Raw genomic sequence first — 11,667 nt, 5'->3', positions numbered from 1 at the left:
CTCAACCATACTAGGGCATATCAACGGCTTCCAGGCATAGTGCACCACCACAACTTTTGTGAGTTTTGGTCATATCTACTCACAAAAACTCTGTCACAGTTCAGTCTGTGAAGTGAACGAGACAAAACTTTCGATTGGTTCAGCGGCTTAGGGGCGTTCCTGTCTGATGTTGGCGAGGACTTGGAGTGCGGTGGAGGTGGGGGGTAGGGGTGTCCTACAGATGGCCAAAGAAAAGTTTAGTTGGCACCGATCCCTCTTTTGCATACACGTTGCGCGCATAGACACCATTTTTTTGGAATGTATTGTAAATAGTACGTGTTCACAGGGGACCGTTTCACGCACGTTTAGCAATGCGATGAGGCCAGTGCACTTTGCAAGAGTAGTGGTGCAGAGTGCCTTCGCAGATCTTACGACCTGCTGCTGCTGACAAGCCGGGAAAGGAGGGGGAGAGCCGCTTCAGAAGGTACTTCTGTGGAGCAAGAGCCGTGCTTTCTCCGCTTAGGAAATCATGCAGTTTGCAATCTGGCTGGTTGGACTAATGTGGCATCTATCAGCACTCGTCCGAAACTCGCGAACATACCAATTGCATCCTAAGCAAGGTAAGTGTTCTTTTGATTTATGAGACTATATCTCGCAAAAATAAGGTATTCATTCAGTGAAAATGCTCTTAAGCGGTGGTGATATGGCGCTGTCGTAAGATGTCAGTGAAGGAAGATGTCTGGAAAAAGAGTATGTTAGCTGGAGTATGTCTTTGTGGCAAATAGTAGCCTAGTTTAAGCTTTATTTAAAATATCATTGTTAATAACTAAATATCGTGTATGAAAAAAATGCAAGCGTTGCACAAACCCAATTAATCTGACATATTCCTCTTCATTACCCTTACAGAAAGTTTCATGAAACAGCTGTCATCTTATGAAATTATCACCCCTCTCCGCATTAACGATTTTGGAGAGTCGTTCCCTCATAAACTACACTACAAACGGAAGCGCAGAAGTACGGATGCGGACTTGACGGGTTTGAGGGCTCATTATAGAATAGACGCCTTCGGACAGCGATTCCATCTCAACCTAACAGCGGATTCGGGATTTATAGCTCCCTCGTTACACCGTGACACATTTAGGATTGGAGCAGAGGAACGACTCCAACACAGACCTCAATGATGATATGCGCCACTGTTTCTTCCGCGGACATGTCAACTCCAAAACGGAATTCCAAGCAGTCTTCAGTTTGTGCACTGGTCTTGTAAGTACTACTAGAAGTCTGTAGTCCATTCTTTCCATTATGCTCTCGTGTATTTAGGTTCAGTGACTTACCTGCATGCATAATATAACGTACCTGGAATTTGAATCGACACATTACATTGCATTATCTCTACGTTTAGGCAGTTGTGCACGAATTACATAGCAGGATGACTTCATCCTCCCGTAGGGACGGCGTTGTCAGTCACCAAAGACTCAGCAAGAAACACCGGGTCTTGAAATATCTACTCTGGAATTTGGCCTTGTGTCATCAGCCTATGACAGACGTTACAGTATCCGCAGGCTCCATGCAATAGGCTAGTAACAGGTCATTTGAGATGGATCTTAAGCGCAGACTTGAAATAAGTTTGCGTGCTAGGTCTTATGTTACAAGGAAAGCCTCAAATAACTCAGTTGTTGACCAACTTGGCACACACTCTGTTGACAAGTTAATGGTAATTGCCACTGCTATGAGCAAGATTGAATGAGTCAAGCGTCTAAAACCATTTTAGATTTCTGACCCATTTCAGGAAACCTTTATGTCTATCTGTGGTACAGTGACATCAGCTGATTTTGAGGCAGTGTCTGTTGTGCTTTAGAGTCCAACAGATGTGTTTTTTGAATCTGTTATAATTTGGATTTAGGAGAGTTGGACAGATAGTGTCAGAGTGATGATGTCATAGGTAAGATAAGGTTATTGGTTCAGACCTGGGACAGGATGGCATTGACAACAGCCAGTGCAGCTGTAAGGTCTGTCCTTCTGCCTGCCACACTCAGCACTAGCCATGGCAGTGTCTGTTCTCACGATCCGTTGCCTCATACACATCTCAGATATGTGCCAGTTAGCTTGAGGGTCTAAACGGGATAGGGTCTTGGAAGCAGATGTGTCTTGACTCTCGAGAGAGTGTGTCAGAGCACCCATGCACAATTTGCAGGAGCCTCAGGTTCCCAGTCTGGCCAGTGGCCACCTCCCCCCAAACTCGTCATGTTGTGTAAACATATCCACATAGCACATTTATCCATTATACCTTTCACCAAAATGGTGAGGGAAGCTTCATACCATCTGCATGCTTCATACTGAATTGACATGGTGCTGTATGAATGACTGACTGTTGTGGCTGTATAGCGCACTGTATATGTGTTTGTCCTCCAGGGCCATGGGATGCATTGTTATCACTGTGTTTATCCATGAATGGTATTGGTTTTCTTTTAGTGATCTCTCTCTAGGAAATGACACCAAGATATAACTATAGGCCATCTGAAGGTTCTGACCCACATCCGGATTGACGCTGACCTATTTTTCAAGGTTTATCAACTAGTGTTACAGTTATACCTCCATAACTATTACATTAGTGAACTTGAAATATTCCATATATGTGAATCTGATCACATCTTGACCTGCAGTTACTCAGTCTGAAAATGGATGAATTACAAAGCATAAGAATTTGAAAGTGTCATAATCTCCTTTTGGTTGAGTGGAAGTAAGGAAGTGACAGCACAAGACTTACAGTGCTCTCTCTGACCTGTCAGTGCTCTAGTTAGTAAATCTCAGCGGTATGATCGCTCATGTAGAATTGGCAGGACAATGGAAACAGTGTATCCTCCCCTTGCTCCAGGCTACTGGGTCGTAAACGTGCGCCTCTCAGTGAAACCCTGGGCTTTAATGATCATGCTCATCTCACTCTGATGAGCTCATTACGCACCGATGAAACCTCAAAGCAAGGGGTCAGCGACACGGAGCTGAAAAGCCAATCAAGTCAGCTTGGTTTATTATTGCAGTCAGGATGCGGCAATTTACAACGCCGGGGGGTTGTACTGCTCAAGCCCGGCACACTGTGTGCTGCTGTCTATACTGTATATGTAGGTAGGTTTGAGGTGTGGGAGTCCCAAAGTTAAAGCTAGAGGGAGACAGAAGTGGAGGTTGCAGTGAACAAACAGAAGGGGGATTTTTGTTAACGCAATAGTGGTAGACCACTAATGTGCGGAGGGGAGTCTTAGCCTCTTTAGACACCACAAAAGTGCGGAGGGGAGTCTTAGACTCTTTAGACACCACAAATGTGCGGAGGGGAGTCTTAGACTCTTTAGACACCACTAATGTGCGGAGGGGAGTCTTAGCCTCTTTAGATGTTCCGCTAATGTGCGGAGGGGAGTCTTAGCCTCTTTAGACACCACAAATGTGCGGAAGGGAATCTTAGCCTCTTTAGATGTTTCTCCGTGCCGCGTTGTTGTTCTTATGGCTCTCAGTCTCAACATGGATGGTGCTTGAACTGTTTGCCAAGGCCTGCAGACCAAATGTCAAGTGGCTGTATAAAAACTTAGACTTGAGAGAAGGGTTGGGGTTAGAGATGTGTGTGTGTGTGTGTGTGTGTGTGTGTGTGTGTGTGTGTGTGTGTGTGTGTGTGTGTGTGTGTACCTGGGTGGGTGGGTGATTGTGCATGTGTGAAATGCAAGAGGGAAAACAGTGCAGTGTGATGTATAGCTGTGTAAAGTGCAAGCTCCAGACACCTTTGCAGCCGAGGGAGATTTATGCCTCACTGTACGTCTGCAGCTTTGGTGCGTGTATCGGACAAAAGCATTCCTGTGCCTGTCCTCATAGCTGAAGTTTCACTTATTAAACTCCAGCACATCCAGCACATTTCAGCACCCAATATTGAACAGCAGCCGTTGTGCAAATATTCGGATTCCGACAACTGACATACTGCGTCGAACAGTATGTATGCATTCCCAAACACTCTGTATGGAACTCTTATGAAAACAGTCAGGAAAAAGTGAATTGTCCTCTAGTGGCTCTGGAGGTACACTGTAATATAGAGACATTGTACAGGTTTACAGTGTTGTGTTTAACACATTGTAAATGGAAATGACTGATCCAGTGGGACCTCTATCTCTGTCATGGGCTGAATGTAGAATGAGACTTTCATTCCACAGCCAGCTGACAGCCTCTGTCTGCACCTTGACATAACTCACAGACAAGATATTCGCCGATGGCCTTGTGTATAGATGTTCAGTGTGGTCAGTGCAGTGGCTTGCAGTTCTATATTGTAGCCGGAGCTCCTTTATAACCTTTTCATTCTGTGCCAAACTCTGTGCCCCGATTCAGTGCCGGTTAAGCTGCAGACATTGCTCGTCCTTGCAGAGACTGCTCAAGGTTTTTCCACATGAAATGCAATGGCAAGGCCTTTGCAGTCGCTTTGTCAGTGCTTCTGAAATATGTGAGTCCCAACACCCTCAATACCAGTACAGTGATCAGAGCTGTGTGTTTTTCCGCTAAAAGAGGACCCCCTGCTTGCGATGGAAAAAAAATAAGAGTTTGTACATACAGAATTATGTCATTTTTCCCACCCTCGAGGGGTCCTTTCAGATTTACATTACTGACAATCTCTGTCAGTTCTCAGTGGGCATGGAAAGAAAGCCTCAAACAGATAACATTCCAGCGTGCAATATCCTGTTCAAGTATGCGTATTAAATTACCGCATAAACACCATTGTGTGGCGTGATGAGTGAGCTCATGTTGAACTGAAGGGAGCTTTTGGAATCGTCAGGCACCGGAACAATATTAGCCTTCCACTGGTGGCCAGTGCCTCCTCCTGTAATGATACTTTTACAGCCACATGTCATGTCTAAAAGACACTTCTCAATCCACCAGGACACAGCGCTAGACATCTGGAGAGTAAAATGATGTTGTAGTCTGTATCTACACTATTGGAAAAAGCTATAAAATAGCTGGACTGGATCGTAAAACTTGGGTGTCAGATGTAATTGCTGTTTGGTGCTGCAGAGAGTGACAGATACCCTTCCAGTGTTTTTGTTTAACTTGATTGACATGAATGAAATCAATATTTCCAAGATTTAGATCTTCAAAAATCTGATGGTGATCCGTCATTTTTATGGCCAACCTTCATGGAAAGTTATATGGCCAGTGTTTCGAGTTCTTTGCAGCCAAAGGGCAGGTATGCACACGAACACGATGTTCACACTGTCATCACAATGGAAAATGCAGCAAGAACCTTTCGGCTTATGAACACATCCTAGTTGTCTTTGTTCAGTCTGTTGTGTAAGGTCGGGTCCTGTCCATAAAAAAAGTCTATGTGTTTTTATAGCGTGATATTAGCGTTGTTTTCCATGAAGCACATCAACACCTTTCTTGCTCTGTTTTCCAGAAGATATCATGGCCACACTTTGTATTTGTGTATAACTGGAATGGTTACTTGCCATTGATTTTGAATGCATTTTGTTTTGTCTTTTAGATTGGAACGTTTACGACCCACAATGGGGAATATTTCTTAGAGCCTCTGATACAAGCAGATGGGGAAGAATATGAAGAGGAGCACAACAAACCTCATCTGGTGTACAAACACGAGAGGAAGAGGAGCGGTCCAGCCAGCAGCGACTCAAAACCTTGTGCTGCTTCAGGTAAGGAGTGGGGCCACTCTCGCCCAAAGCCAACTCCTGCGGCTTCAATTCATTGTCTCCAAAAGCCAGTGGGAGGGTGAGATTTCTTTCACCACTTTACCTGACCTCGTTCCGTTTATTGGTGTAATGGTAATGAGAAATGCATGAACCGCCGAGCCTCGCGGCCTCTAAGCACTTGGCATGCTGGCTAGCGAGACAATTTGAGCCCTATTATGAAATGTTATTGTAATTCTGAGCAGAATGAAAGAAAATCAGTTCCAGAATGTTTGGCATTTTACAGCTGTATTTCTAAACCATTAAGCCTCCCCCAGAGAAGAAAGACAAAAATAATGACTCTTAAAGTTAGCCCTGCATTAACTGTGGTATTCGATTCCACCCATTTCATTTGAATTTTTATGACTTTGGTCTTTTGGCACTGGAAAGACCCCACAAAGAGAGAAGTGACCCTGCAAAGTTCACCTCCTACAAGTGTAAAGAATCACTCGCTGCAATCTTTGTGGGCGGCCTTTGTCGTAGACGCTATAAATCTTGTATGTGCAGGGCACCCGATTTGCTTGTAGTCTGAACTCACCCATTGTGGCCCAGTTGTGGCCATTGTCTTCTCCTTGAGTTTCGAGTGGTTTGAGTGACCCACACTGTTGGACTGATACCTTCTTAATATGCTTCCCCATTCAGCCGCCAGAGTCTGTGTGTGGCACAAACCATCTTGATTGTCTCGGCCAAGCTTTTGAAATATGCTGCCGCTGTGGGTTGGTATGGGGGTGGGTGGAGCTGTTTAGAATGCATATTCTTGAGCTTTCATGAGCCCATCCACTCAAGAATTCTTTGTCTGCATAGCAACCTTCCCCAAAATGTTTCTCAGCTGTAGCTGAAGTTGTCACCTAGCAAATATTTGGGTGCACTGAATGAATAAAAATGGTGTTGTTCAAAAATCTTTAAGTGAAGCATGTGTCAAATTGAGGCCTTGAGGTAGATCTTACCACGAGGACGACACCTGCAGCCATCATCAAAGGCCAAAACAGCCGCACAATGACGCAGGATTAAACAAGACTAGTCTGGATGCAGCAGTAGGTGTCTCAGGCCTGAGTCTCGCACCCTATCAGATAAACCCCTTTGGCAGATGAAGTGATAAGTGTCTGCTTTGATGGGCAGAGAGGGACTGCAATATGGATGTACTGACTGGTAACATCTGCAGTTGGCAGCACACTGTCTCTGACACTTGCGTTTGTAATCTCCACTGGGTACAACATGCTTGTTGTACAACTCCCACCTTTTTAAAGATATACAGCTATACACAGTGCCGACTCTTACAATTGAAAATGCCCTGATGGATTACCATCCCTAATACCTCCTGTTCCTTAAATGTAACTTATCACATGTCATGTTGCTTTTGTTTCCCCAGTATCACACAAGCCAGTATTAAATATGTATCTGTAAAGGTTGTTCCTCCACACTGTTCTCCAATTGCTGCCCTGAGGTGTAATGCATTCAAACGTTGAGACGGTGACAGATAAACCTCATTGTTTGTTGTGGATCTCTTTTCCTGTTTACCTTACTTTCTGTCTCCTCCAAGCCCACTCAGTGTCCTCCCGCAGGCCCGTGTTGCTGAAATTATATTTCCCCGTCGCTGCGCAGTCTGCCACCCAGGCGGGCGCTTGCTGTGCCCATGCCAGTCAGCGGCAGTAGACTGTGTGAGCCGGTGAACTCGGTGGCCCAGTGGAGCTGCGCTGGGCACGGGCCGGCACGCTTGCCACACGCAGCACGACCAGACCTGATCCAGCCGGCCTAAATATGGAACTGCTTAGCCCCATAATTGCAGCGCGGGTAATGCTTTGTGAAATACTTGGCCACCAAGGAGAGAAGAAAAGAGAAAAAAAAACACAAAACAAAAAATACAAACCAGGAACACAAATCAATGGAGCTTTTCTGCTCACCACCCAGAATGATTAATATTTTTGTACCTCACATTTATTGAGTGCCAGATGGTGTGCTAAGATCTCAATGAGTTTATAATTATTCCAATGGGGTGTTCTGGAGAGGGCCAGTTCCATGCAGCATGGCTGAGAGGGAATGGGAAAGATCGGTGTTTTGTGGCGGCGTTTGCCACTGTGCGCTTCTTTGTGTGTCGCCGGACCACCCGTGGAGATGAGAGGAGCTGATTTACATGCTGCTGTCATCTCTCTCAGAGAGAGAGAGTGAGAGAGAGACGGACGTTCCCAGCCAGCGAATTCCACTCCAGGCGCTGAGAGTGCGCATGCGTCATCAGCCCCCACCTCCACTTTATTCAGAGGAGGCCTGCTGTCACCCAGGCTCCACGGCACTCCAGGCTCTAAGCTCTCAGCTCGTTGACCATCTCGTCTCCGCTCTCGAGAGGCTCGCTGGACGCCGGAGAGGCTGTGGAGTTCGAGGAGAATGACTCGTCTCACCTCTGGCCAGTCCCCAGGTACTGATCAGTGGGAATAAAGCAGAGCATAAAAGCCTCCTTTGTCAGGGATCGTGATCTCAGGGTCCTTACCATCCACCCTTTATGCGGCCCCCGCCCAGACACCACCATCCCCGTCGCCTGAAAGAGGAGTCTTGTCTTAAATCAAAGTTTGCTCTGCCAGAATTCGATTGCAGAAAGGCGAAAGGGAAGACAAGGGGAGGTGTTGGGAGGGGACCCTCCGTTTTGGGGACGGACGGGGGGTAGTGCTTGCGGGCTCAACTTGCCAAATGTCCCAGTTCATCGGAACAGCACAGAGACGCCCCTCAATGGCCCAGCCAGTAGCTCTCCTCTGTGTACGTCTGAAAGATATTTGTGTTGCTGCTCCCCCTTTTTCTCCCCCCCCCCCTTTTTTTTTTCCCTTTTGCTGTGCTCTTCTGAGAGAGCCCCTTTGAAACAAGACAAGGATGAAAAGGGCCCTGTTTTGTCAAGGGGCCGTACAGCAGGCACACAAACAAAATGTGTATCTCCCCAAAAAAGATAACCGTCACATGGTGATAAGGTTCCTGGTTAAGTTATGTGGGCTCATATTACAGCCTCCTCAGCATGCACTTCAGAGCGTTTGTGATGTCTCGACCAAGTGGAGTAGATGACGTTTAACAGAGTGGGGCTTTACAAAGTTTTGTTTTCCACTTCAGAGAGAACCTAACAAGATGCCGTGAAGTGGAACTGAATGTTAATCTCACTATCGCAGGGTAATGTGCCAGCTTAAATAATGCCTATTCTGAAACATACATGTTTTAGTGCCTTCATAAAACCCCATGAAGTTGCACACTCATTTGATCAAGAGATGGCACATAAAGTGTCAGTTATGGTGAGGGGTTAAGAGTAAAGTAAACGTGAACACTGTTGATGTCTCTACATTCCTAGGATATCCAATTGATACTGTACTTTCTCTCATGGTAACTATTCAGTGCTGTTGTCAGTGCTCAAATTCATCTCATCACTGCAATTTATCTAGTCAGTTGTCAGTTGATTGAATATTGTCAGTTGTCAGTTGATTGAACATTGTCAGTTGTCAGTTGATTGAATATTGTCAGTTGTCAGTTGATTGAATATTGAGAATAACACACCACCTCCATGGTATTTCACAGAGAGCAGTGTGTTGCAAGGACGTTGTTGCAGGCTCTTTTCCAACTGCGTGCTGGGAAGCTGTTGAGATTGGCTTACTTGAGCTTCACTGGAGGTGTATAGAGCTGTAATGTATGGGTGTCCTTGTCCTCACCACGTTCTTGTCGGCTTTGGAAGTCTTTCAGCAGAAGGGTTAGTCATTTTCTCCCGAGCGCTGTCATCTGCAGTGCGGTGTTGAAAGAGTTCGAACTGTAATAACGGTTTGTGAAGGGGCGTGCTGCAGTTCTTCCGGGCCTTCCTGTGAGATGAGGCTTAAGCGTGCTATCTGTCATTGCTGGATAATGAAGCTGAGATGTACCCATTGTTGTCTTTAGTGGCAAGTGATTTTTACGAGCAGACTTGTGATGGAGATTGCTCACAGGGGAAAAATGTGCTAATGGGGAAAGTATTGCTACATTTGTTATCACGTATAGCCACATGGCAAGAACAATGGCGTTTGTCAAATGTTGAATGTGTTGACAAGTTATCATAACTATAATGAAAGCCCCCTGAATACATTTTGTCTATATTAAAAGAATATTTCCAGTATAATGGAAATGTTATAAACAGAATAAGGGTAGAACTGCAAATTCAGAGCTACTTGATAATGTATAAGGCTTGAAAGGGATGTTAGGCCCAGTATAGATATAGTAATGTCCTTTAGATTAAAATAACGATGCATAACTACACGCAACAGCATGTTTATCATACTTCCATGATTGGATGGTTTCCACAGACTGTAATTGGCAGTGGCATTGGGTATGGCGCCATCTTTTTGTTGCTCTGCTTCTCAATGTCAACAGTACCATGCAAAAGTGTCTCCCCTCCCCATAAGCCATAAGCACTGAAGCATGTCTGAAATGTTTATGCATGCTAGTGAGCCGACCTAATGCTAATTCTGTAGAGTTCTGAATCTGGATCTTACACCTGGTGGGTTTGCCTCCCATTTCTTACTCTGTGTGACATGGAGCCTTTTACATGTAAATGAAGGCCGTGGGAATGTGAATCCAAGGAAGCCGGTGGGAAAACTGTTGTGTGTCTGGGTATGTGGTTGACATCAGTAATATCTGTGGAAATATTCCTTCCTCTGAGACAATATCCATGCAAATCACATCAGCGGTTGGTGGCTGGCTCTTGACTCAAGGCCAAGTCTGTGCTTTTACTTCGACATGAAAGTGCTGGATCAGGTCTCTCTCTCTCCGGTGGGTTCATGATGTGGAGCAACTTCTGCAGCCCCCTGACCGTGAGCACCAGACATCTTGGGTGGTTTTTCGCCACTGTTTTTGATAAATGTTTGCTTGCGATGTGTTGCAAGGCCGATTAAGTTTTTAAGAGCAGGAGCACACACGTTGAGCCAGCATGGGCTTTTTTTTTAAAAAGCGTCTGCTGCAAACTGGGCCCGTCAGCCTGAGGGCCCTGATCCAAGGCCCTTAATGTAGCTGGCTGGGGGTTATCTATGTGCTGGCTGGCACGCTGATCTCAATGTCATACTCAAACGCTGATAATGAAATGGGGGTAGCTCAGCAGCATAGGGGTAGATTCTTTCCTCTGTCGGCTTGGGGGTGGGGGGTTTGGTTGCAGGGGGAGTGTGTGTGCTTGCGTGCAAACATTAATGAGATGTTCCAAGGGCTGCCTCTTAGGTTGAGAATGGAGGGAGGAGGTCATCGCTTCAGTTCAGTGGCGGCCTCAGTTGGGTCGTGATGTCCGATTTGTCGTCGCAGCACTCCCAGATCCCGAGTGCCCACGTCTGTGAGAACCTTTGGTGCCTGCAGTCGTTTTGCTGCCTCCGCAAGCCGCCATCAATGGGTTTGTTTACATGGAAAATGCCCTCTCATGTCGTCCGACCCACTACTGAGTCGGCCAATTGCCGCCCGCTAGCTACCCTTTCATGTGGGTGAATGGAAGCTCTCACTGATTGTGACTTTGATTCCCCCCGCTTTGTTTGAGATCACTCATTGCATTGCATGGTTGCATGTGAACTCAAGCCTATTTTTATTGTGCAGCTACAGGCTAGAATATTAGTTTAACCCACTTTCATGCTTTATAGCAAATCAATTACATTTACATAGGCATTCATCACTATCATGAACACTACATAAACTTATTTTGTCTTTTATAATTGCATTTTGACAATTATTGTTTTTGCAAATGATCCTTTAAATGTCCTCACTGTAGATGTAAATGTGTCTTACATTAGCGAAGTTCACAAGGCCTCTGCATAAGTCAGCCCCATCCAGAGTGATTCTGAATGGCAGGGAATGGCAGGTAAGGCCAAGGGTAATTGATGGACGCTTATCGTGCAGATAGGTTCTGTGCATTTTTTAAAATCTTGAGCTCAAGGGGCTCTTTAGGACTTCTCAGCGCTTGTCCTAGCACCTCATCTATCCCCTACTCAGCCCTTCTCACAACCATAGTACCAGTATG

General features: G+C 45.6%; 1 protein-coding gene across 1 annotated transcript in view; it reads left to right on the top strand.

Moving 5' to 3' along the window:
• The first annotated feature begins 266 nt into the window (after positions 1 to 266).
• The window catches only part of LOC125303238 (A disintegrin and metalloproteinase with thrombospondin motifs 20-like), a 92,378-nt gene continuing 80,977 nt past the window's right edge, over positions 267 to 11,667 (top strand). Inside the window, 4 exon segments of the mRNA XM_048256859.1 lie at positions 267 to 599; positions 886 to 1,100; positions 1,102 to 1,242; positions 5,486 to 5,651. Of these exon segments, the coding sequence (XP_048112816.1) occupies positions 509 to 599; positions 886 to 1,100; positions 1,102 to 1,242; positions 5,486 to 5,651 (613 nt within the window). The 5' untranslated portion in view covers positions 267 to 508.

This window comes from Alosa alosa, chromosome 11 (assembly GCF_017589495.1).
Source record: "Alosa alosa isolate M-15738 ecotype Scorff River chromosome 11, AALO_Geno_1.1, whole genome shotgun sequence".
Lineage (NCBI taxonomy): Eukaryota > Metazoa > Chordata > Actinopteri > Clupeiformes > Clupeidae > Alosa > Alosa alosa.
Note: the sequence above shows the minus strand (reverse complement) of the source record. Positions and strands in the feature narration are given on the sequence as shown.